General features: G+C 36.0%; 1 protein-coding gene across 3 annotated transcripts in view; it reads left to right on the forward strand.

Moving 5' to 3' along the window:
• lig (ubiquitin-associated protein-like lingerer) overlaps positions 1-19,350 on the forward strand; it is a 37,184-nt gene extending 17,834 nt beyond the window's left edge. For 2 of the 3 annotated variants that reach the window (XM_023157623.2, XM_023157622.2), the window contains exons 11-17: positions 351-557; positions 615-769; positions 7,795-8,073; positions 8,841-9,089; positions 11,955-12,137; positions 15,970-15,999; positions 18,779-19,350. In XM_023157623.2, the coding sequence (XP_023013391.2) occupies positions 351-557; positions 615-769; positions 7,795-8,073; positions 8,841-9,089; positions 11,955-12,137; positions 15,970-15,999; positions 18,779-18,877 (1,202 nt within the window). In that variant the 3' untranslated portion in view covers positions 18,878-19,350. The remainder of the gene's footprint in view (positions 1-350; positions 558-614; positions 770-7,794; positions 8,074-8,840; positions 9,090-11,954; positions 12,138-15,969; positions 16,000-18,778) is intronic. The other variant, XM_023157624.2, reaches the window with a different exon arrangement.
• Positions 19,351-27,506: the final 8,156 nt, after the last annotated feature.

The raw sequence follows: 27,506 nt of genomic DNA on the forward strand, positions 1-27,506 counted from the left end.
TTTGGAGATGTAACTTTCGTCCTCACAGTCAACGCACATACCACTAATGATGTCTGCCGCAGTAGCAGACGGAACGTTTTGTATCTCATGTTCCATTCGACTACAACCTACCAGCCCTACATTAATTATTGTTATGTCTGATGGTTCCTTTGGAATATCTAATATAATCTAGTTCTCTTATCTATAAATCAACCGAAACAAAAACTAAAAGCATCAAGCATGATAACATAGTGTAAATGTATCATATATAAATGGAAAAACACGTGACACATTTTCATTCATATTCTCTTGAATATCATAGTATAATCAACTTGAGTACTTCGTGTATAATTGTTTTTTGTATCAAACAGGTTTGAGTAACTCAACTTACGGCAACACGTCGACGAGTCAGTACAACAACTACAGTTCCAGCAATAAAATTGTGAAGGATAGCTCGTACGAGAGCAGCTCGAATACGACGAGCGTCAGCCAAACCGCTACGACGAACGTCACTTCCTCAGCGCCGATCTCAATGTCGCAAACGACGATGAGCGTTAGCAAAACATCGACGACGTTAGGTAAGGGCGTCTACAAGATGTTCTTCCAAAAAAATTGACAATGTATTTGTGTTTCAGCTGCAAAGAACTCTAACAGTGTGGTGTCGAACATTCCTCCTGGAGTCACACCCGTCATGAGCACTCCATACATTATGGGGCAGGTGCCGTATTTCCAGCAGCCAATGTACTCTTACGAAGACATGCAGCTGCTACAGCAGAGGCTGCCACATATGGTAAGTTTAAATATCTGGATGGCAACAAATGGTTGATAGTTACCTTTTTGATCAATGATCTTACACCTCAATCGCATCCTTTCATATGTAGTTTCAATTCTCTGTGCTCAGCTTTGAATGCATATTTACTCAAAAATATCGGATCTCTCCCTAGATCTGTCCAACAATCTGAAGTGTTCATGGATGTGGTCACAAAGACAGACTAGGGAAATGTAAATCTTGAGGCGTTTTCTGGCGCTCATGTATTCAAAACCTATTCGTCTGTGATTCAAATACATTCATTTTGTCGTTGAAACGATGTCACATTAACTATGATTTGAAAGGTATTCATGATGGTTCGAAACCAGCGTGAGGTTGGTATTATTGAATTTGACATCTGACACAAATTGAATCATTCCATTTTGGCGAATCTTATAATTAATGACGTCATTATGAATCGTTTTTGAATATACACTCGAATATGATCAAACGCCTAAAACAACTTTGATGAGCTCTAACTTTGAAGTTAATGTAATAGTGTATAAGATCTTCGCTTCCACGGCCATAGTCACGATCAGATAAAACAAAATTCAGCCTGTTAGGTCGTGGTCGAATGGAGCCTGTTGTACCAAACGTTTCGTTTGTGACTTCGACAGACATCATCAGTGGTAGTAGGCAAAACGTTTGGTCATTCAAGTTCCATTCGACCACTGTCAACCAGCCTGGCCTTTTTTCTAAGTGAAAAAAAATCAAGTTGGTGGTAATTTACCAAAAGGTCTTGTACGGTTTTTATAATTTCTTCCACTAATTTTGACTATTATATTTCCTAACCGAATGGCATAAAAAAAAATGGAAGAGGAAAATTTTTATTTTTGGAAAAGTTGAACATGCAAATATGATAAGTTCCTGTATTGCTTTTGTAAAATAAGTTCTTTATTTATTCAAGTATCACTTTATTGTGAGATTTTTCACTGAACACGCTTCAAGCGTATTCTAATTAACATGCCTGAGAAAGCTGTTTTATAGTGAAACATAGTGTGTATATAGTGTAAATTGTTTGGTGAAAATCTCACAATAAAGTGTTACTTGAATACTTTATGGATTTTCATCAAGTATCGGCCAATTCCATACCACGAATCCTTTTTTAAGAAGGGGCATTTTTGTGTCATGCCACATTAATTAGTTGGTTCATGAAGTCGTAAATGTAAGATCAATCCCATACCTTACAATTAAGGTTGAAAGCCTCACTTAGAATACTGCAGTACTATATGGTTGACTTTCTATACAGTTTTTGTAGATGGAGTTGAGGATCTGTATCTGTAGACTAGGGAGGGTGAGTGTAAGCCCACGCACTTAGGCCACATGTGACCCATTGTACATCCTCCCGAGGAGTTGTCCTCCTAGGTCGCCGTCCATCCTGTCCTTTCCAGGAAGGTGGACAGGTCGCTGTCTCCCAGCGACATCTCCTTTATATCGGCAGGTGTAGGCCAAGACTCGCTGAACACACACTCTCTTATTGACGATAACTCCGGGCACTCGCACAGGACATGCCTGACAGTCTCATCTTCCTATTCACACATCCTGCATAGAGGTGTGTCCACTAGCCCCATATTATGTAGGTGTTTCCCTAGCTGACAGTGGCCAGTCAGAAATCCTACTGTAAGGCGTAGATTTTTCCTGGTCATCGCCAGATATTTCTTCGGCGCCAGCTTCCCAGGGTCGCCCAAGGTGATCCTGGCAAGATTACATCCTTTGATTTCATCCCATCTCTTTAAAGATTGAGCATGGGTGTAACATTTGACTAGTTCCGCAATTGTCGAAGTCATCAGGCCGTGGGTGCCACTTGGTCCTAAAATTCTTAGTCCAGCCACTTCCTTGGCTAAAGAGTCGGCAATGCGATTACCTTTACTCCTGTCGTGCCCTTCAACCCACCTTAGGATGATGTTATTATCTACCGAGGCTTTGGCTAAATCTTGGTGGCACTCTAGTGCTAGCCCTGAAGTAACACGGTGTCTGTTCAAGGCTAATAGTGCTTGTCTGCTATCAGTGCAGATGGAGTTGAGGATATTCAGCAAAGATTTTCGCGATATGCAGCTTTGGTAATGCCTGTAAATCTGGAATAATCCATATTGTTTATCAAACTATCAGAATTGAGGCGTCGGTGCAAATATCTTTTGACACTGTTTAACATATTTAATAATAATAATAATAATAAACGTCTTTATTGTATTAAATGACATATGATATACAAATGAAATGAAAGTGTTGGCGAAGTCTAGCTCAGAACTATTCTACTCAACCAACAGGGGTTTGAACCCCGATTTGAAAAAGAAAGTTCACAAGTTAGGTAAACGATAATTTTAGTAAATGGCTGTACTTAGTGGATTACAAAAATAATTGAGTGGCGCAGTAAACATAGATAAGTTATACAGGTTAATCACCATCACATATACATTATTGAAAACTTATTAGCCTGAATAATTGCAGTCAATTAAAAGGTAAAATGTAAATTATCAGAATTTGCTATATTACATCATTGTGTGAGTAATAAATAGTTCTTCAATTTATATTTGAATTTATTTATGTTATATAACTTGAATTGGTCAGGAAGAAGATTGTACATTCGAATGGAGTTAAAAATAAAAGATCGTTGAAATATCGCAGATTTGTGCTGGGGCGTCAGGGCAGATCTGTTTCTGACATTTTTTGAATGTATTCTAGAACGTGCAATAGAGCTGGTGGGTTGGACTTGTTTGGGAGTCCATGTGTGAATGAACCCAAGTGGAGTTGCCGTCTATTTTCCATGTTCAGCCAGTTGCACTCTTTGAGTTTATGGGAGATATAGTCATTTTTTCGTATTCCATAAATTAGTCTGCAACAACTATTCTGCACTTTTTGTATCCGTTTACTATCATCTTTAGTTAAACAGGGACCATAAATGAAATCGCAATAGTTGAAATGACTCAAAACTAGACACTCACACAAGGTTCTTTTCATTTTAATACTTAAAACGTGTCGATTACTATAGATCAGTTTGAGGGATAAAAACACTTTACTGACGAGATTACTTATATGTTGAGAGAAACGTAAGTCTGTATCCATAACTAAACCAAGATTCCTAGCGGAATCACTAGCTTTGAGTATATTATTATCAATTTTCAGTGTCATATTATTTTTTAAAAGAATTTCATTATATCTGTTTCCAAAATATAGTACTTTAGATTTGTCAGGATTGATCTTTAAGTTGTGCTCATTGGATATTTCTTTTATTTTATTCAATTCATTGTTTATAATATCTTCAGTGATATCTAGATTTTCGGTACGAAAACTGATATATACCTGTATATCATCAGCAAAAGCTTGCACTTTACAATTATGAATAAACTTTAGAATATCAGCTGTGTATATAATGAAAAGGAGAGGTCCCAATATAGACCCTTGGGGGACTCCCGAAAGTATGTCAAGCGTAGATGAATATGATCCATTATTCGATATTTTTTGAGAACGCCTCAAAAAGTAATTCCATAATAGAAATACTGAAGATTCATCAAAGCCATAAAATCTTAATTTAGCACAAAGCAGCTCATGATTAATAGTATTGAATGCTTTGGAAAAATCAAGCAGTATCAAAGTGCTAGATAAGCCTTGATCACATGCAGTTAATATATCAGTAGTTACGGTTGCTAGAGATATTTCACTATTTCTACCCGGTCTGAAGCCACACTGGCAATCAGGAAGTAAGTTATTTGAAGTAAAATAATCATAATTTGGGAATATAAAAATTTTTCATAAATCTTTGATATTGCAGGAAGCAGACTAATAATTCTCAAATCAGAAAAGTCCTTGGGGTTACTTTTTTTTGGGATCGGTATACCAACAGAGGTTTTCCATAGCACTGGAAAGTAAGATTTTTCAATGCAGCAATTAATTATGTGAGCAATGTATCAATCGATAAAAGGGCTACAATACTTGTAACATTTTTGCATTTATATTATCAACTCCAAAAGCATTAGTACAGATACTATGTAAAAATGTGTTAACTTCTTCGACGGTTATCAGTTTAAATGAAAATTTGATTAAGGGATCATTTCCTGCCGTAATGTTTGAAACATCAGCTAAAGTGACCAAAAAAGCTTACAATAGAAAACAATGGTAATATCTGTGAAAATTGTCATTAAAATATCCGACACCAGAGGATGATGAAATTTTTGGGAATAATTTTATAGAAAAGCACCTGTTACTATATTTTATCATTACTCTGTGTTCTCAAAAATTCTGGTAATAGCAGTATATTAAACTTTACTGATTTTCTGGCTCTATTGAAAGTTTTGAGCTCACAACCGTTTGGATTTAGGATGTATCATCATATGACTGTATTCGATCCTTATTCAATTTCTTGAAAGGTTTCAAAATAAGAATCAATGTGTTGGAATATTTACAGATCTAATGGCTGCATTCGCATGTGTTGATCATGAAGCACTCTTACATAAAATGAGTTATTCTGGTATTCATGGAAAATCTCGATAGTTGAAAGTGAAAATGATTTCTGATTAAGATACTCCCACATTAATGATATGCCTGCAAACATAATCCATAAAAACACCTCACTTCTATTTGCTAATTGTACAATAATTTTTATGAGAATACATAAAAGGGATGAGTCAAAATTATATATGAAAAAGTTCTGAATAAAACCAATACAATTACAATAATCTGCTCTTTAATGAGAGTTAATCTGTATCCTTGAACTTTAATACTAATGTAATGTTCTTGAGTGTGAATAGATAGTCACTTGAGCTGGTCATAACATATTAATGTTCTATAAGGAAAGTCAGCAAAGGCAGTTTATCCAATACAAAAGAATTGCAAGCAGCCCATACTTCATGATTTTTCTTGTTTTATCAATTCATACAACCAGCAAAATATCCATTTTCAAAGTTTTCCATACAAAATCAGATTTAATTTTGAAATTATGAATATTTTATACTTATTTTATACCCAAAGACCTATTTAAGAAATAATATATTCGAACTTTCTATTCGTCAAATATATTATTGGCCGCCTTCAAAACAAAATTTTTATAGGACAAGTGTGATCAAGGGAGCTCTCTTCTGCCTCGAAAGAGAATCAAATTCTTCATTTGAATTATTTTCCCGGTGCGCCATCTTCGTTCCTGTAGTTGAACATATTCAATTTTGCACTTGCAATAGTGGTATTACAGAACTCTAACTAGTTTTCTTTCTAGTTCTTTCAATTCCTGCTAGAGGGAACCTGGTAGACATTTTGAATAGTGATATTTTGACCATCCATCTATTTCCTTTTCCTGTTGGCGTTGGAAGCGGTTGGACGTGCTTCTCCAACATTTTTTAATTTTTGTGGAAATTTTTAGTTTTCATTTCTTATTATGAATTTCATGAAACGAAGAAAGGCTTCCTTAATCCATTGTCCAAATTCCTGGAAAATACAAATATTCCATTTCAGAGTAATTTGAACTTCATGAAAATTTCCACGTGGTTTGGTGAGTAAAACATTCTTTTGAAAACAAAAATTGATTATACAAAAAAAATTTTTTTTGATAAAACATTTTACCAAATTTTCATCACCATTTTTAGTGTCCATGAATGTATATTTATATTAAAGTAATAAGTTTTCAAATCTTTGACAATATTTTATATTTATCAATAACTTGCATAATCAAATTGGAACCCTGTTGGTAAAGGTTTATTTTTCTGATTGATTCGGCCGTTACTTGATGAATATCCATAGTAATCATAAACTACAGTAGGATTTGATCTTCAGAAACGTTATTTTCAAAAATATATCACATGTTTCACTATCACAGTAGTTTTTTTATAATGAATGCTATTCACTATGAATAAGTTACTGTAATAGCGAAACATGTGATATATTTTTTTAAATTAAGTTTGTGAAGTTGAAGATCAAGTGTAGTTCATGAAAAAATCAAGCTCTATTTACAAGTTATAATCTTATGCTAATTATGATATAAAAGTTGATATAAAAGTCATATTTATATGACAATAGCCATTGTATTGACTTTACATAAACACCTTATTGTTCACTTCCAAACACCTAATTGTCCACTTCCGTAGTATGAAAATTGGGTTCATCTGCTGTTTGTTGCAAAAAATCAGCATGCATTTCTATACCTGAGGTTAGAATGAGGTATCTTCACTTCTGGAGATGTTAGGTCATAACTGCTTCGTACATTTTCTAAATTCTTCTCTCATTCCTGAATTTATTCAGTTTGAATCTTCAGGACGTGTTCATCCATAGCTTGTCAAATCTAGAAAGAATTTTCACAACCTGCATGTTCCCTAGCCCATTTCACAATTTAGAAAGCTCTTTGTACATTTGACAAGCTGTGAGGAGACGAAAAAAAAAAGGGGGGGCATAAACATGTCGTCGATTACTGTGGACACTAGGGGCGCACTTGGGAGGAATGAAGTTCTCGACACACTTATTTCTCTTCATAGAAGAGTTGAGTCCAAAGAGAAGAATTCACTTCCTATCTGATTGAAACAATTGCGAGATGTGGTTATTATTTGGGTAGATGTAGCAGCTGTAAAAATAACTTACTCTTGTCTGCTCTTTTTTTTCATCTTGAGACTTCACTCGCGGATGTCTTGACTCTATCAAACTTTCCATTTTTCCAGTCTCTTCGGTAAACCATCTTTCTCTCTCCTCCCTTTAATGCTGTATTCACCTATCTTTACAATCTTTTTTTCTTTATTTTCGTTTTTTTCTCCATCTCCTTTCGTGCTCTCGATGTTCCTCTCTAATTTCACGTTTTTCTTCTTCCTCCCTCTTCTTTCCCACCTCTCCTTTTTCCTCCGCCACTTTTCTCGCCTTCTGTATTTTATCTTTTCTGTCTACTCTCTCTTTCTCATAGTTTAGCTTTCTTTTTCGTAGTTTAAATTGCCTAAAATAATTTGGAATAATGAATTATTTGTAGGTGACCTAACCTGATTAATGTAAAACATACTGGCACAGACTGTATCGCTTGATGAACTTTTTTGTCATTTCAGACAACTCCCTACTACGACATGAGTTACCAAACTCCGACAACTCTGGCTCAAGTGAGGGATGCCACCTTAGGAAACGTAGGTTATTCCCTGTCCGACGGAAGATTTACAAGGACTGATAACAACGCTTCTCCTGTCCCTTCGACATTGTCGCAGCAGACGAGCACGCTGACACAGGGCCACCAGGCGCAGCCAATCCTGGCCGGTACAGGCCCGCCTTACTTTTTTGCAACTGCTTTCAATACGATAGCTCCCAACTACCAGTTCGGAACTATGTATACGGTGAGTGTTGGTTTTGATTTGCAAAGTATTGAATACAAATTTGAGCCCAAGATATCTTGACATGAAATAATAACTTTGCTTGCTTATAAAAAGATATTTCTTGTTGATAAATATGTTGATAGTACATATGATATGTGTAGAAACACATTAAACATTTGTAAACAATCATAAATTTAAAATCAACTGCTTCTCTTCAAAATGAGTCACACATGGTTAGATACAAATTTTAAAATAACATTGAAAGAAAATATAGTACTTCTTGTTTAGGTTAAAATAAGAAATGAAATTGTAAAATGAAGTTTAAATATAGTTATAAAAATCATGCAATTAACATTCGCATAAGAACTGGTTACATACAACTAGACTAACAATTAATTACAGTACAATTCATCAAGGCCATAGTAGGATTTAGTTGAAAGTAACTCTTTTTGCACTTCCTTAATAGAACATTTCATTTATTTACTACATCTCTTTGCAGTAGTCCCAAGGTAACTGCAGAGGTAATGAAATATTGAGGTTTTTTTTTTAGTATATCGAGACAGATTCTTGGAAAAAACTTTCAAATTTTTGTCATGATGACACGATGACGAGACTGAAGGATTTGGTGTCATACAAACCATTATCTCCGGCAAGTATTTTGTCGGTTTTATAAAGTTTGCGTCGACGCCTCTTCCCAAAGATGTTTCTGGCAATCTGAACAAACCTTATGAAAATCAAAAGCGTGATTCACTTACATTACCAAATTCACAAAGTTTTTTTTTTTTTAGCAACTGCCAGCAGCAACTAATGCTCACGGTTCAAACAACAACAATCAGTATCCAAAACCGGCGACGTACGGCTCGGGGTATGGTAGCTATGATGCCCTTAACCAATCGCAGGATTACACCAAAGGAGCCTATGTGGGCAACACACAGGCCCAGAAAGCATCGGGCGCAAATGCTTCTTCAACCGGATCGGCAGGCAACGATCTGTCCGCCATGTATGCAAAGTCTCACACGGCTCTAGGGAAGGTGAATGTAAGTGTTGATTCTTGACTATGTTGAGGGAACTGTGGGTGGGATGTTACTCTTTGTGATCATATAGGGCAATAAATACATATTCCCAAACAACAGATGCGTAACGTCGAGATTAAATGGTACAGACAAATAAACCAATCGGGTTTAGATGGTATGAAACAAGCTCTACAACTTATTAACTGCCTGCCATATTTTCTATGATGATGAAAATCCATTAGAAGTATTAGTAGAAACCCTCAATAATACTTATAGTAATCTTGTTTCCAAATTTTTCCCTTTGAAGACATCCAAAAATAAATATGCCAAAAGACCAATAAACTTTTTCAATGATTGCGCGAAATGAGAAATACATTGAATACACTTCAAACAGTCAGCATCTCTTCCAAAAATCCTAAAGATAAAGCTATTTTCGTAGAATACAATGAAGATGCCAAAGTGAAATAAATTTGGCAAAAAGAAACTCTTACGACAATTTTATTCAAGTGTCAAATAACAAAGTCAAAGATACATGGAGACTGATCAATTTTGAACGAAACTCTTCAAATATGGCCACTATACTACTACTATCAATCCAAATGAATTTAATTTTTTTTTTTTCAAATATAGCAGACAATGTAAATCTCTTTCAGCATGTAATAGCAGTACATTAGGCTATTTAAGTAGTTTTTACAAACCGTGTGACTCTTTTTTTCATGCTTCCTGTGCTTCATGAAGAAGTAGTGGACGCAATTCATAAACTTGAAAAAACAAATTGTTATGACATTTATCATTCAAACAGTCGAATCCTCAAAGAAACTATAAACATTCTTGTAAAACACTTCTCATAAATCGCTGTTTAAGTGGACATTTTCCGGATGTATTCAAAATCAGCAGGGTAATACCCATCCATAAAAAAAGAGACCCGAATTCCCCTGATGATTACCGACCCATTTCAATTATACCTTTTTTGGGAGAAATCGTTGGAATTATTGTTGAAGAGCGACTAATGCTATATCTGAATAAACACAATATTCTACATGAACATCAATTTGGATTCATCAGAAATAGATCCACCACCGAAGTAGTGCTTGAAGTTATCCAACAGGTGATTAGAAACATAGAAAATGGAAACCATACGGTTCTAATATTGTGGGATCTGAGCAAAGCTTTTGACTGTGTTAACCATTATTTACTTATAGAGAAACTTGAATTTTATGGTATCAGAGGATCAGCTTCAAAATTCTTCCAGTCTTTTCTCTCATCTGAAAAGCAGACAGTATACATAAATGGTAACTTATCAGATGAAAGATCTATGAATAATGGAATACCTCAGGGATCCATTTCGGGTCCATCCCTTTTTGTAATCTATATAAATGATAATACCCTACATTTCTGAGGAGGGTGGTGTGATGACTGCTACCTAGGACCTTCCGGGTAATTTTTATTTTTCGGTGCAGTGTTCAGTTTTCAATTCTGTTACCTAATGAATCTCATTCTGTTTAGTTCGTTTAGTGTCGTGAGTATTACAAGGTAATATGTAATCCGCCATTTTTTACCTGCGGTCATCTTGAATTTGCATCTTTTTCAAAGTGTACTACTAATCTACTAGTCAAGACCTGTCATTTGATACCCATGTTGAGGTAGTTGTGAAACAATATGTATGTAATCTGCCATTTTGTAGCTACGGCCATCTTGGATTTACAATGATACAGAATTGACTAAATTGCATTGGCATCATAACTAAATGTGTATCAAATATCAGATCAATCTGTCGTTAGGAAGGGGGTCAAACTTCAATTACTAAATATGACAAACAGGGCAAGCTAAATGGAACCGTTTATTAATCCATCGTCCTTTTACAGGAAACAAATTCGTAACAATCAAATACCAGGTTGTTCTAATTATATATTTTGAAATGAAACTTCTGGATCTGGTGGACTGGAATGAAATTTATTTGAAAATCCTTTTCAACTGTGTATATACACAGTTATATATACAATGACAATTGTAATGTTCCTGAATTCGTTATAAAAAAAATTTCAAAAAATTATATTTTTTTTCTAGGATAGCAAATAATTTGACTATTAACTCCAGAATATTAACATATAATTGTATAATTAAACCTCATTTTGAGTACTGTCCAACTTTAATGCATTTAATAAACCAAAATAGGCTTTCCCAATTTCAAAAACTCCAAAATAGGAGCATGACAATTATATTAAGATGCAGTCGTTATACTTCCATTGATCACATTTTAAATATACTACAATGGCTGTCGATTTCAAATCGATTATTCTTTTTAACAATGGTTTTTATATTTAAAATAACCAAAAGTCTCCAACCAACATATTTTAATGAATTTTTGGTTTTTAATAATCAAATACATGAACATGAGACAAGATCTTATAATAATTTTCATATATATAGAACTCACACTGGTGGCGGAACTAAAAACTTATTCTATAAGGAACTACGGGAATTTAACAATTTACCAAATGCCATTAAAGAGGAAAATACTGTAAGAGGGTTTAAAAGTAAATTATTGGAATACCTAGAGCGTTGGTTAGTTGGAAAATATGTATATTATAGATAGTTACTATATCAATATTGGTTTTCAACATTGGGTTATTATAAATTGTATATTTTTTATTTATTATCTTTTTATTTAGTTTATCTTCATTATTATTATTATCTATATACATATTTGAATTTTATTAATATTTCTGACACTGTGGAAATTTAAATTATTAATTAGTTATTATGTCTTGTAAGATTAGGATGTATCCTATAATAATAAAGATTACATTTAAATTCAGCTATATTCTGTGATGAAATGTTTGAAAATATAAATTGTTCAGTTATTCCAATGATATTTTCTTATTGCAGTCTTACGAAAAGCAAGGGTTTCACTCTGGAACGCCTCCACCCTTCACTGGGGCGTTGCACGGTAGTCAAAACGCTGGGTTAGCTCCCAGCGGAACAGGTTATCCTCCCCAAGTGTATATACCGACGATGGCGCCTCATCAGCAGCACCATTCAACTCATTTGATGCAGCCTCCGCTTCATCAGGTAAGAAAGAAGTAGATTATTGTAGAATTTCATTTTACTCTGGGAGTAATTGGGGATGAATCTTTGTTTTGCAATAGATAGGTTGGGCGTGATTAGTATGTCTTCCATAGAATTTATAATTTTCTTGCACTTGTAGAGAAAATATTGAGTTTTGATTCATTGATTGGATTTGTTTATATTTTTTTTTATTATATTCTCGCCCACTAGGAGAGTTATATAACAGGATATTGTTATCTTTTTCTTAAAAATACTTTGAATTAGGATGCAAATTTCTTTATTTCCAACAATACGTGAAAAATTCAGAAATCAATTCAAATTCCATGTTTGAGTCCTTTCTCTAGTTGAAAGCTGTAAAAATGCTTTGATGTGAAATACATTAATATTTTTTTTTGTTTACTTTGTGATATAATATTGCCAAAGAAAACGTTATTTTTCAATTCGTAATATATACTTTACAGTTTACAGATGTGTTCAAATACATACAATTCTGAACATATTTTTCAGAATTTATTATTATTGATTTTTGGCTTTGCAATTCAATTGTCAGTTATTTTGTTTGAAGAATGAAATTTAATAACTGAAGGTTTGAATTGTGTTTTTCCTTATGTGAATTTTGAGAGACTTTTAGCTTATCATCATTTTGCATGTTATTTTCCTGGTGTTTTTTATTTATTCATTTCAATAACCCTTCTCTACTTCAACGGCCCAGTGGACGGAGTTTTTTATATCACATCGAAATCATACAAGTCAATAAAAGTAAACTAAAGAGTCATTTATTGTGCCTCAGGAACCATTCTTTCACTTTTTTCAACTTGGGGTATATTTTTCGGCTGGGATAAAATTTGTGTGATCAACTAGAAAAAGAAATTAATGTAGCTGGGGTTTACAACAGAGTGTATTTGCTAAATATATCAATATGGAAAGGGTATACCACCAACATTTGACGTATGAGGTGATAAATTTTTCCGAAATTATATTTTCATTTAGTCAGTTGTTGATTTACATTTGGTCAAATTGGGAGGCATTCATACAGAAATTATTTCGCACTAACTGAATCAGTAACATAAATTGACCATTAAATAAAATTGAAAATGTGAAAACATTCATGAATTATTTATTTTTGAAAAATCCAAAAGCTTTTGACTTGTAAATATCAATAAAAAAATTGGGGGATATAACCTCGATGTTAAAAAATCTTACTTTATTGAAAAATGTCCCAAAAAATTTTTATTATGGCATATTTGACAAAATTCTAAATGCATATTTGAACATTTTTGACACAATTATAAGACATTGAATTCATATAAAACAAAAACATTGAAACGTTGGCTTGCATGCCGTAATTTAAAAGTAACTGGAAAAAAAGTGAATTAATAGACAGGTTAGTATACAGACTCTAGTAAAAGAGTAGCGGTAGATTCAAAATGCAATAAATGAAATTAAAAGTAATTATAAATTTCAGATTTATTTCCGATTGAAATATGAATCATTAAATTATGAATTAATTAAATATAATAAATTAATATGATTTAATAAACGATTGAGGTTATATCTCATTCTAATCAATGATAATTAATGGTGAAAAACTTACTATTCGTTTCATGTTTACATACATATAAATATTTATTTATTTTTGGCACTGTTAAATCCACTCTCCTCGAAGCATGTATCCATTTCTTACCTCTAACCTCATTATGAGGTTTTATAAATGGTATAAAAAAAAACTTCTTCCGGATATCGATTATCCCATGTACAATTCGCAAAACAACAATGCTTTGTTGGCATTATACAAGCACAAAATAATTTTTTATGTCAGATAAATATTTTTAAATAATAAATTAATATTACGTAAATAACACTGTTTTACATGTGAATAGTTTATGTTTGTCCCTACTACTAGTGCTGGCTCTCCTGACACGTTCGCTCTACTATTCTCAGGAAAAAGGTTAATAGAGAAACAATCTTTTTGTTGACATGAAAAAAACTGACAAGTGTGGTTTTTAAAGTAGCTCGCCAGATCCCAAATTTGCAGTTAGTTTCTTTTTCATTTCTGCTCATGAAATGAATTGGAGATTCCTGAATATATACCTTCTTATTTAGCTCAAAATAGTGAACACATTTATCAAATCTGAAGTAAAATTGATTGATTTTCGAAATGAACACATACAAGTAAATATTTTATACTTTTTCCGATAATCGATTTGAAAGCACTATTCTGAATACATTCCTCTCGGGCAAAGTAAGTAGACTATATTTATTGATATCCGCTTAGAGAAAAAGAGTCACATACATCACCAAACTAGGAAATTGAATTTGATTTTTCCTTGGTATCACAGATATTTACTACGCACACCTTTTCATCATGACTTATTACTGGAGTTGGCTATGCCTCAGTGCATAAAAGAGGTTATTCTTACGGCATATTAATTGAGAGAGGTAGATACTCTCTACTATCTCCATTTAATTATCACATATTTTGTCCAGTCTTTCCTGATCCTTCAAAAATCGTCCAATTTAGAAAATTACATTTTTTTTTTTTCAACTTGCATGATTTCGATTATGAATTGCCTATTCCTTTAAATCGAAAAGGGAAGTTTCTAGAGAGTTTGGTGAAGCTTTTTGTTTTTCAACTTCTCCCATTGAACAAATTTAAATTAATTTAAAAATATTCATTCACTGGGAATAGATACAAGAAATATTCATATATAATTATATAACCCTCAAAGGGAGAGCTATTTCAGAATTGGTTGTAGCAAACTTCCAGTAGAAGGAAAATAGCTACAATAGAAACTCGTGCACAGACTTTTCTTTCAGATACAAACTGGAAGAAAAAACTCATTAAATAACTATCACATGAACAATGAATTACGCGAAAGAACAAAGTCTTTTCCAAACAACTACTTTCATATAAACATTGAATTTTAACATGAACAAAGATCATTTTTTCCTATTCAGTTTGTACTCCAAACATTCATTATGGAACCGAATCACAATTCATAGGAACGCTTCACAACCTAATATATGAAGGAGCATTGATACAAAATGTACCTTACATGGAACACTGTTATTCTCAATAGTGCACTTTGGAATTTTAGTAGAAGACACTTGTCTTGTCCTCTCATTAGTTATTTTTTCTAATAACTGTATAAATCGAAGCACTAATTTTTTCATAACAACTTTTTACAACTTTATGTTGCTGGAAGAGACAAGAGCAGAGTTATCACTTCCGATTACACAAAATTTTAATATTATGAAAGAAATGAGTGCTTTGTCTTGTAATGTTACCCATAAATGGTGCTGTTGAGCAGTACTAAACAAGTGTCTTGTCCCGAAACTTCGAAAGATGTTCCATGTAAGTGAAATTGTGTATCAATGATCTTTCATATATCAGGTTCCTTCCTATGAATAATTTCAGTTTCAATTACATAACGAGTATTGGAGTACAAACTGATGGGGGAAAAGAAATTTTCGTATAATTCATTGCTCATATGAAAGTAGTTGTTTTGAAAGGTTAATCCTTTCATGTATTTCAATGTTCGTATGAAAGTAGTTATTTCAAAAGTATTTTTTTCTCGACGTTTGTATCTGAAAGAAACTTCTTTACATGTCAGACTCTGACAGAGAAAGAATTCTTATTGTAGCTATTTTCTTTCTCCCTTCTTTTCGAAAGTTTCATTCATTATTTGTTTAATGATTGAGAAGTAGAAAGATAAAAATACCCATCTCTCTCTTTGATGTTCACACCCTTCGAATCTGTGGCGACTGGGTTATTTGTATCAAATACGACAGCATGTGTGACTTTTTGGTTATTTAGGTTTTGTTTTGCTTGTAGATGGATGTCAGGCACCAAGGCCGACGCGTGGTAAGTTATATTTAGACGTGCCGTGCTTTATGCCTTGCTCTAAGATGTGCGTGCGCATGCACTGGTGTGGAAATGCTCGAACGATGTTAAGGAGTAGCTGTTATTTAAAAGGATGCAAAAATAATGTTAATATTTTGCTAGTAGTGATATGACGATATTTTTCTGAAATAATGTGTAACAACTATTAGTGTCTGCGTGCTAGTTGACAATTGTGTCCATTTTAATAAGATATGATTGGACTATAATACAATTTGGATCCCGAACTTTTAGTGATGTTTCTTTAAATTTTTTCTTATAATTGAATATTTGTGACCGAACATTTTTTTTGTTGCCAATCTATGAAGTTCTGGTGCTTGGGCATGATTGCTTTTTAGCTTTTATGTGACTAACTTGTGTTTTAGATGTCCTTTGCATGTTTTGGCAACATTTTCATCAAAACTAAATATAATGCTTACTTCACAAATCATCTAACTATATTTCATGTTGACATATAAGTAGTGAATTGTACGCCACTGCCACTGAACACGAGATCTCGCTGGTATTTTGATATCATCTGACTCTTAACTAATCTTGAATAAGTAGAATTTGGAATGAATCTATTGAAAGTACTTCGATCCGATACATGATGTATTTACTATTGTTTACATAATTAGGAGCAATGTATATGATTTTGTGAGTTGTCTCAACAACAGGTCCGGAAATATAAAGTTCACTTATGAAATTGAAAATTAAGAAGAGTTACCATTCTTGAGAAAGAGACAAAAGACATATTTTAAAATTAATAGATAAGGCAAATTGTAAAATTAATTTAAGACACCAAAGGTGTGGTATACCTGTATAACATAAATAGGGTTAGCTTCGCAACTTCCTCTTGAAGATGATCACTAGGTGATCGAAACACGTGTCGAGGTGTTAAAAATAATGATTTGGTGTTGGGAATCTGAAAAATCAATCAAAATATATAATGTCGGGTCAGACAATTCCATTTTCTGCTTCGATAAGTTTTTTGGGAGTTGGAATGGACACTTTGGCACAATCATGTTGCTGGAATTTCAAAAACCCCTTCTCAAAAGCTTGGAACACTGTTCCTAACCAGAAAACTGTACACAACTCAGCAACTTTTGATACTTTATAAAGCTCAGATCAGAGCTTTGGAGTATTGTTCTCATGTATGGAGCTCTGCCCCTAAGCATACCCTGAAGTTGCTGGATTCCATCCAGAGAAGAGTCATCTTTCTGATTGGAAACGCGAACATTACTTGCAACCTTGATAGTCTGGAACATCGAAGAAATGTTGAAGATTTATCTCGCTTCTATAGATTCTTTCACGAAAAGTGTTCAAGTAACTTGACACATTTGATTTCACCAAGAGGGGTACATATCAGAAATACACGACGGACTGTGGCTGCTCATCGTTTTGAGGTTCAACTCGGTACACCTCGAACTTCACTTCAAGAACTGCGTTCATGTGGAATAAACTTTTTGAGGTTTCTCCAAATGGATTCAATCCCCAGCTATTCAAATCAATGTGGATCACTACTTTCGCACAGGCACCGCTCTAAAGAGCGCCTTAAGGATTTTGCTGTATCTGTGCTTGTATTTTTGTCCTTAAGCTCCGCCTCTTAAAATGTTCCCTTGTACTAACGCTAGCAGAAATCAATATTAATAATGATCTTTATTCAGATAGTCATCCTAATTTACAAATATAGTTTACATAGCAGTAATTATAGAAACACTACATAATTATTTTGTGTATTTTGGTTTTGAGTGATCCATCAGTTCACGTTTAAAAGTTCCTAAACAAGTACATTGATTGACACCTGTTGAAAGATTGTTTCCCAAAAGACCTATATGAAATAAGAATTCATTGTCGGGAATAATTAGTTTGAGGAACATATAATTTGTAATTGTTGATTGTGGGAAGTAAGGGGGAGTCAATCCAGATAGTATTTTAAATATTGAAATCATGAAGAAGAAAAATATCCTGATCTTGACGGAAAGCCGATTCAGTACTACAGCATAGTCCTATGGGGGGGTATATCTGCAATCTAATTTCCTTATTGTGTAACTTCTGCAATGAAGGTATGCAATTTGTATGGAGCAAAAATAGTAGGCTAGCACAATTATTGAAATGAGGCTATATAATTGTTTTGAATACTGTGCCAGCACAGTGTTAACAGTATAGTTCTAATGGGGATAATATTTGTTACACTTCAAAAGCAATCTCATTTCCCTATTATGTAACTTCTGCAATGAAGATGGTAATTTCCATCAAGCAAAAATAGTAGGCTAGCACAGTAATCGAAATGAGGCTGTATAATTGTTTTGAAAACTAACAGGTTTGAAATCTTGTGAAGAATAACTTTTACAATTTTGTTACTTGTGAGTTGATGCTGGGGTATCAACATTCCTGGAAATGGATTTCGGTTGCTTTAGCTGCTTTCGTGGATAGGTCATTCTTGTACATACAAGGTTGTCTGAATGTCTGTCGAATTCTGAAAGTGAATCGGTTTTGGTTGCCAGAATTAATTTTGAATCCTGTCAATTCAAGTGCTGCCATCTAATGAGTATGAAGCATTCGCCAACAATGTTCCCTATTTTTGAACATATTTATTTCGTTGATTACTTGATTATAATCATGATTAATGTTTTCTTTTATAATGAAACAATTTTTTTTCTCTTCAAGCTCATGGATTCTCATAAAGACTTGTTTGGTGTAACAACACTTGAAAACTATTTTCTGCAATTAAAATAATTCAATTATTTTTCATTATTTATAGGACTCCGGCACCACCGGTGGCCAGCGTTCTCAGACATCAAATCAGGCGAAGTCTGGAGCAAAACAGTCCTATCAGACATCATACTGGAACCAAGCTTAAGACGTCTCTAACCATCCGCTCACCACCACTTCGCCCTCTCCCAAAAAAGCAAACAAAAACTTGTTGATTGATTTAAGTCGTTACTCCTCTAGCCTATAATGAATGTATTTTATAAAAAATTAGAACGAAAGTGAAACCTTATAAATTATTTTCTTCAATACTGTATTTATTTTAGTAGTTTAAAGGTGTTTTTTCTTACACTTTTGACTTTATGTGGAATAAAAAAAAGCCTGTACGATATTTTTTTAACATTGACTATCATAGTTTTATTTTGCGTAAAGTCCTACAGTTAGGTTTTGTTCTTGTATAGATGTGTACGTTTTATTTTGGTGTGCGGAACGAGCATTTTTTTGGGATCTGCGTGTTTTTATAAGTTTCAGTTTTGGCCAGTTTGAAAATTTGATTGATTTTGTATTTCATTGGAACAGTTAGCGCTTTTTCAATTTGTGTACATTATACCATTTTTTTATTGAGGCAGTATTTTATTTCTGCGGGAAGGTGTGTTGAGGAGCCACTGTCAATTCGTACGGAGTCATCTGACACTCCTGGGTTTATGCATGTGTGTTTCACTTTATTATACCTACTCATCTTAAGTGTTAGAGATAGAAGACGGGGTGGTATAAAAACACGGGCCGGATGTCGGCTTCTGCAATGTTTGAAACTTTTTTGTTTTCTGAAAGCGTGGAGTGGTCACAAAAACCTAACCGCGCACTTGTATCTCCACAAAGTGCTCTAAATCGATTATTTTCAAATCTAGGACTGGCCAGATTGCCTTTCGACCGGTCCGTTGTAAGAAATCGTTGGATACAAGTTTAAACTGTAAATATACATAGATTGAAATTGAATTTTCGTACTGACTCGCACGCTGTGTATCGAGTCCTGCCTGTGCATACGCTGTCTTAGATTAGGTGGATTGGCTTTCTATGATGCACAGTCGCACGACTGATCTTGTAGGCTCTTGTCTCCTTCACGGAACTGTAAGTCGAACGTTAAGGATCGCCGTTCCGTTATCAGGCTGGGAGTTTTATTCAATGAATATCATAGTTAGATTTATTAACTAAATATAAAGTATCTTATGTAACTATGCTATTTGTATAAATATTCACTTTATTAAAGTAAGCACTGTATATGTGTAGTTTTGTTTTGTATTCGCCAATAACTTATGAGATATGGAAATACACGAGGATATATAATTAATGTTTGTTTTTTGTTGGGGTTGGGATGGTCGACAACACAATTTGCATGAATATATATATATATATATATATATATATATATATATATATATATATATATATATATATTGAGATTCCCAAAAATTATTCACTCCAAAAAATATAGCCCCTTCAATTCATGTTAGATTATGTTGTAAACTGCGGGAGTCTATTCAACTCTCCACTGCAACTTTCGAAGGTTGATTGTAAATTCCAGTTGATGGCAAGGCTTCTCATAACATTGATAATAATATTAAATATGTTTTATTGTCCAAAGATACGTTTTTATTAACGAAGCTTTGATAAATATGCTTTTTTGAAGAAAAAACCATAGTCAAGTACATGAAATCAGAGTATATGCTAATAGATTAATAAAAATATCAAAATTATAAATTTTGAATGCCACATTCTAAAAACATTTGTTATATAAAATAAACAGAATAACACACTTACGCGTGTATATATATATATATATATATATATATATATATATATATACTTACATACAAACACAAAAATAATTTTTGAAATGTCTAAATAATATATGAAAAATATAAAATATGATTAAAAGGTATTGTCATAAAATTCTTGCCAACTATAATAGGGCCTTTCGATAAGAAAATCTTGAGTTGATTTTCTAAAATCAGTACAGTTTACTACGCATTTCATGAAGTTAGAGAGATGATTATACGTCTTGTATAATACAGAATTTTTAGATAGAGTTTGGTATGGGAAGACTTAAATTTAGGGTCCGACGTGTGGTACCTATAATGGGAGACAATTGAGGGAAGTTTTTTTATATTTATGCACTAAACAAACGATTTCTAAAATAAATAGAGCATGCAGTGATAAATTTTTGTTCTCGACAAAGTCCTACAAGAATCTCGCCGCCTGGTCCCACTGAGAAACCTTACTGTTTTCGACTCAAGTCGAGTTTGATAACACACCCCAGAAGGGGAACCAAATCTTAGATGTGACAACTGAAGAGAACAGTTTTTGCTGCAGTTAGCCCCAGTTCGTTCGAAGTTATTTTCACAGCCATAACATCCAGGCGAAAGTTTTTTGTCAAGTGATAGTATGTGGTCCTCAAATTTCAACTTATTATTGAATAATAACCCAGGAAATTTGTTGCACGGCGTGTTCTCATCACATTTGAATTCGAAGCTGAAGGAGTATTATCAAGAATGCAATTAAAAGATAGAACTTTGGTTTTTGAGACATTGAAAGCTTGGAGTGGCGCCTCTACTGCGTCCCCCCACTCTTCCACTTTTCGACGAGCAATCAGAAGATACCGCGCGCACAGCGTGAAGAGCATCGAGTAGATTCATTTGATAGATAACGGCGCGGTGAGATTACAAAAAATTACGGTATAATATTAATAATCAACGAAAAATCGGATTGAAGAAAAAAACATGGCCACGGGCGTTAAAGAAAAAACATGGCTGCCAATGTAATAGAAAAAAACATAACTGTCATACAGGGTGTCTCATCGTTTAAGAAAAAAACACGTACGGGGTGTCTCAAATACGTCAGCGTGGAAAATAATGATATAATAATAATAATAATGAACGAAAAATCGGATTGAAGAAAAAACATGACCACGGGTGTTGAAGAAAAAACATGGTTGCCAACGTAATAGAAAAAACATGGTGTCGAAGTGTACAGAGTGTCTCAAAATATGTCAGCGTGAAAAATAATGGTATAATAATAATAATGAATGAAAAATCGTTTTAAAGAATTGCATTACACCACTCTGAGATTTTGGAGATAACAGTCTCCATGTAGATCTGCGGTTGCCAACCTTTTCAGTGTATTGACCTACTTTGATAATTTTGGAATGAACAGTGAGCTACCTATTAGTAAGCGACGTGTCAACTCAAATGAAATTATAGACAGTTGTATATTTGAGGTTTTTATTGAATCACTCCATTCTGATGAACTAAACTTATTGTAACGAATCTGAAGCCGCCCCTGACCCATACGCCAACCAAGTCATCGAATAAATACACAACTCACGCGAAATAATGCAGTCTATGGTTTTATTTCACATCAGTTTAATTCTTAAGAACAGCGGGAAAAATTATCCAGGCGCTAATTACTACAAACTGAATCTCAATCGGAGATATCATGAAAAAAAATCCACGTCACAGAAAAGTTAACAATTCCAAGTTTATCTTCTTTTGAAGATTTTTAATGGTGTCTAATGAATGTAGAATACCAATTAAACAGGAAGTGGAATTTAGTGATGAGAATGAAACCCGCAACTGTGAACAAAAATTTGATGCACCCCAAGGAATTACCTCAAAGAATGAATTTGGGCCAGAACAGATCAAAAGTAATATTATTGATATTGTTTATCATGATCTGAAAGATTTCTGGAAGAAGGCCCCCATTGTGTGGAGGCGGATTGCTCAGTCCCAAAAGATTTTTTCAGCACCGATAATTTACAATCACTTGACTGCCATGCTAGGACAGATGATGATATGACTCGGTATTTGAAACCACTTAACTTTGGCGCAGGTAACATATTTGTTATAATGAAAGTTCACTGCAGATTTTACAATTAAATTGTCACAATATACCTAAATCAGTCTATTCAACAGCCAGACAAACCAAACAGTATTTGAAAAAATAGTGAAGCAGGTGAATTCAAGCAGCTTTGATTTCAACTTGACAGAAATTATAGACGGGATATATTCTAGCAAATGGATAATTTTTGGAGATGGCCCACATTATCAGCCATGAAAAATTTGTAGATTTAGAGTTGGAACAGCGTTCCCAAATAACTTGTGAGACCAAGCAGAAATGTATTTTGCCTCAAAATGACTATCACACAGCCTTCTAGAACCGTAAACTTCTTTTGGGTCCATTTCCATCAGTTCCAAGTTATTAATTACCAGTATCCATTTCTTGAACCTATTTATATCTTTATCTGGATTAGGGAACGCATGTCTTATACTAGATATACTTTTGCAATAAGGAACGCAACATTTGTTGTGTTAAACCATTGTAAAACAATCAAAATAACGAAATGAATAATCACTAGGGTACACAGTCAGACAACACCACAGACCAACAACACACGAGTGACATGCCGAAATCCATCTTGAGTTTCTTCAGGTTGAAGCCTGGCTCCCTTCCCCTTTTAACTGATGTTTGCCAGAAAGACAAACGGGTCATAACTGAATGGGTCTTAAATGGTATGGCGGCTTGAATGTCCTCAGACATCAGTACCGCCCTTCACGATATACCCCTGCCTGGATGGGGTGAATTGGATGAAAACGTTGTTCATCTTTCATCGGAGGATATAGGGGCCTCATACGACAGAGTGTCGGGGCCTTCTATATCGGGAGGGGTCGTCTATAGCATAATCCATAGCTTCCCTGACTAATAGGTTTTCATGAGTTTCTGCATCATCAAAAACTCTTTGATTTCTCGACTGGATGGACTGCCGAATGGAAGATAGCTGCAAATCTCTGCGGATGACTTCATTCCGCACGAACCAAGGAGCATTCACAATCATCCTTATTAGCTTGTTTTGTAACCTTTCCAGAATGGAAATGTTGGACGGATCCGCTTGTCCCCAGACGCCTGAAGCATACATGATGACAGACTTGAACATCGTATTGTAGATGGTAATTTTGTTTTTTAAGCTCATTTTTGATTTTCTATTTATCATAGGGTACAGACGTGCTATCCGACCCTCGATCTTAGATTTGACGGACATTATGTGCGGGTTCCAAGTGAGCCTGCGGTCTATTAGAAGGCCGAGGTACTTTACCCGCGCTTGCCAGTTAATCTCCCTTCCAGAGATTCTCACTTTTCTGGCCGGAGAAGATTTCAATCTTCCCATGGTTATTGTCTGAGTCTTATCCGGGTTCACTCGGATCTTCCAATCAAGGTACCAGCGCTCGAGGTCGTCCAATGCACGTTGCATATAGACGACACCGAGCTCCCGACCCATGGAAGATGAGAGGAGAGCCGTGTCATCGTCGTAAAGAGATATCTTCACACGCTCGGGCCTCGGAAGGTCACTGGTGTAAAGTGAGTACAACGTCGGAGAGAGCACGGCCCCCTGTGGCACTCCAGCAAGGATCTCTCTGTTATCAGACAGAGATCCCTCTACTCTAACCTGAAATGTCCTGTCTTTCAGGAAGGACCCGATCCACCGGACAAGGCCCCGAGGTAGGTCGAACGCGTTTAGCTTGTGCAGAAGACCTTCGTGCTAAACTCGGTCGAAGGCCTTCGAGATATCTAATAAGACGATATGCACTTTTTTGTTAGTGTTCAACTCGCTGATTGTATTTTCGACCAGCCTTAAAGCCTGTAACTCAGTGGAGTGGTCTCTCCTGAAGCCGAATTGTTCATCAGGCACAACATTTCGGTCCTCAACTTCTTCGTTGAGCCTTTGGAGAACAACTCTTTCAGCCAGTTTAGCCGCCGAAGAGAGTAGACTTATCGGACGATAGTTCTGTGGGAACAGCGGGTTCTGACCCTGTTTTGGGATCATGACAACGACCGCATGCTTTCATCTACTGGGGAAGTGTCTGAGGGATAGCGAACTATTAATTATATTTAGTAAGCACTCGACGCAGTTGTCCGGGAGCTTCTTCAACAACTTGTTAGTTATTGAGTCAACCCCCGATGCTTTCTTAGCCTTTGCGGTTCTGATATATCCCTTCAGCTCTTCCACAGAAGCTGGACGGATGTCGTCATCGTCATCTTCCCTGAGGAGTCGGTGAACCCGGTCTTCCAACAGCATATCGCGATCAATGTCGTCATCGTCGTCAACGTTAAGCTGAAACTGACGTTCCATCGAATCAGCGAAGGCTAACGCTTTGTCGGTGGGGGAGTAGCATACTCCGCGCTCTCCGTGAATGGCTGAGAGAGCAGTCTTCTTCCCCTTGAGCCTGCGAGTGACTCGCCAAAGCTCGTCACTCCCAGGTTCAAAGGATTCCAACAGCTCTTCCCACCTTTCGTTTCGATAGTCATTGATGGCCTGCTTGACTTGATTGGCCATCCTGTTTGCCGCAATTTTATCCCCTGGGAAAAGGGTTCGCTGATAGAGCCTTCTCAGGCGATTTCTCCCTCGTATCAAGGCTTTGATACGAGGGGGAAACTCATTATAGCTCCTCAGCGGACACTCCTCCCTGGAGGTGGCCGCTCGAAGAGCATCATTCACGGAAAGCTCGAAACGCTCGACTGCCGCGTCGAGTTCGTCAGGAGAGTCGAGGAGTACCTCAGGAGGGGCGCGCATCTCTTCGAGTTGGGCTGTGAAGACATCTCAATCCGTCTTAGATCTCACGCAATAATCAGGGGAAGGAAGTTCATCGCCCAATACCAGGACTACTGGGTTATGATCAGAATCCAATTCCGACAGAACGTAAATTTCGCTAGTCAGAGAGACATTTTTGAGAAGCGCAATGTCTAGTACATCTGGCCTAGTCTGTCCGCGATAGTACGTAGGCTCATCTGGTCCCAGCACTAGATATTCATGTCTGTCAACGTGCGCATGGAGCGCCTGGTCGTTTCGATTAGTGGCTCTGCTCCATGGTCTGTGCTTGGCATTGAAGTCGCCAGCAGCAATTGTCGGAGTGTCGCTTCCCATCAGCAGTTCATTCAGTGATTCAGGGAGTAATCGAACGCTCGGGGGATTGTAGACCGAGATTATTCTATGACAACCCCTACTCAGTCGAATTTCGACACCTACAGCCTCAGTTCCGTGTAAACGGGGACTGTCAATGCCGTATTGTACACACTGAAGGGATCGTTTGACAAAAATGCCAACTCCCCCTCCAGCACGCCCAACACGTTTTCTATGAAAGAATCTGTAGTTTGGAATGACAATAGATTCGTTCCTCAGATGCGTCTCTTGTACTAGAGCTACATCGATGTTATTGTCTGTCAAGAAGTTTTCAAAGTCTAGTTTTTTTGAACGAATGCCATTAGCATTCCAAAAAACTATCTTCAGAGATCTAGGCAACGTTGGTTGTCTAGACATTGGCAGTTCCAATTAACACGTCAGTATTCACCGTGAACATTTTCTGTAACACGGGGAATTGTACGAACAACTTTTTCATCTGATCCAATGTGGAACAGATGTCTGAAACCCCCTGCGTCTGAGGAGAGGTCCCAGGTTGAGATTGAGAAGGGGCGGACTTTGCAGAACTGCTGGCACCCTTGGATGCAGCCTTTGCAAAGCTGACCCCTTCCTGAACGCGTCCAGATCCCACAGGTCTTGTTGGAGGGGTTGGCTTCCTGGCGGAAGACTTCCCCTTTTGTTGTACCTTCGGGTACGACGGGCAGCCACGGTAGTTGGCGGTGTGGGCCCCATTACAATTATTACATTTTGGGGGGTCAGTCCTAACCTTTTTGCAGGCACTGGTTAGATGCCTGCAAAAAGGTTAGGTCCCCATCTGCGCACTTTACGCAGATGGGGACCGCTAGACAGTTGCGTTGACAGTGGCCGAAACGTTGACATCTGTGGCACTGACCCACCGAAACTTTGGGATACTGAGGTTCAACCTGAACCTTCATGCTCAGGAGTTCCTTGACCTCGAAGATATGCCTTTGGTCCCTGCTCAATAGGACAGGAATCATCGGCATGGGCTTGTTGTAACGCTTCATACGCGTTACAGATGCGAGGTCAAAGCCTCTGGCTTCGAGCTCCTCACGAACGTCGTCTGTCGCCAGATGTTCTGGCACTCCCCTGAAAACAGCACGGATTTGCCGTTCTTCAGGGAGCGAGTAAGTGTGGTGAGGAATCTTTTCCTTCACCAACAATCTAGACAGCCGACGATAATCGTCAGGAGTCTCAGGTTGGACCTTAATGCCATCATGCAAGTTGACGGCTATGGAGAACTTAATGTTCTCCTGAGTCAGCAACTTCAACATGGATACCCATTTGTCCTTCTGACGGACAACAATAGGAGGAATTTTGGCTTTCTTAGCCGGTTGATTTTGAGTGAGGGGGGCGGGAGTACCAGGCTCCTCCCCATGAATTGATTTGACAGTGCTTTCTGAGTTGGAAACACTGTCATTTGCCAAATTGATGTCTTGTTCCATCACGTCTTCATTTATTGCACTGCCACTTGGAGTGGCTAACTCGTTTACCGGATTTTGGGTAAGTTGATGTGATGTCTCGGACTCGGTATAATAATTCCGAGCCTCTTCTCTCACATCGTCAATAATGGCTTTTTGGGATATTTTTTTGGCCTTGATTTTCTTTTTTGTAGGTTTTTCTTTCAAAATCCAGTTACTTACCTTGTCGCTGGATATATCGGGTAGAGGAGGGAATTCTTCATTGATTCGATGCTTATTCGACGTCGAGGAGGAGAAGGAAAGAACGCTGGCGTTTTCAGAGTCGCGAGCTGAAATCTCACTTACTTCTTCTTCTTATTTTTGACATACATCAC

Source organism: Leptinotarsa decemlineata, unplaced genomic scaffold (assembly GCF_025532065.1).
Source record: "Leptinotarsa decemlineata unplaced genomic scaffold, Ldec_3_MD MMD2_tig00078422_RagTag_RagTag, whole genome shotgun sequence".
Lineage (NCBI taxonomy): Eukaryota > Metazoa > Arthropoda > Insecta > Coleoptera > Chrysomelidae > Leptinotarsa > Leptinotarsa decemlineata.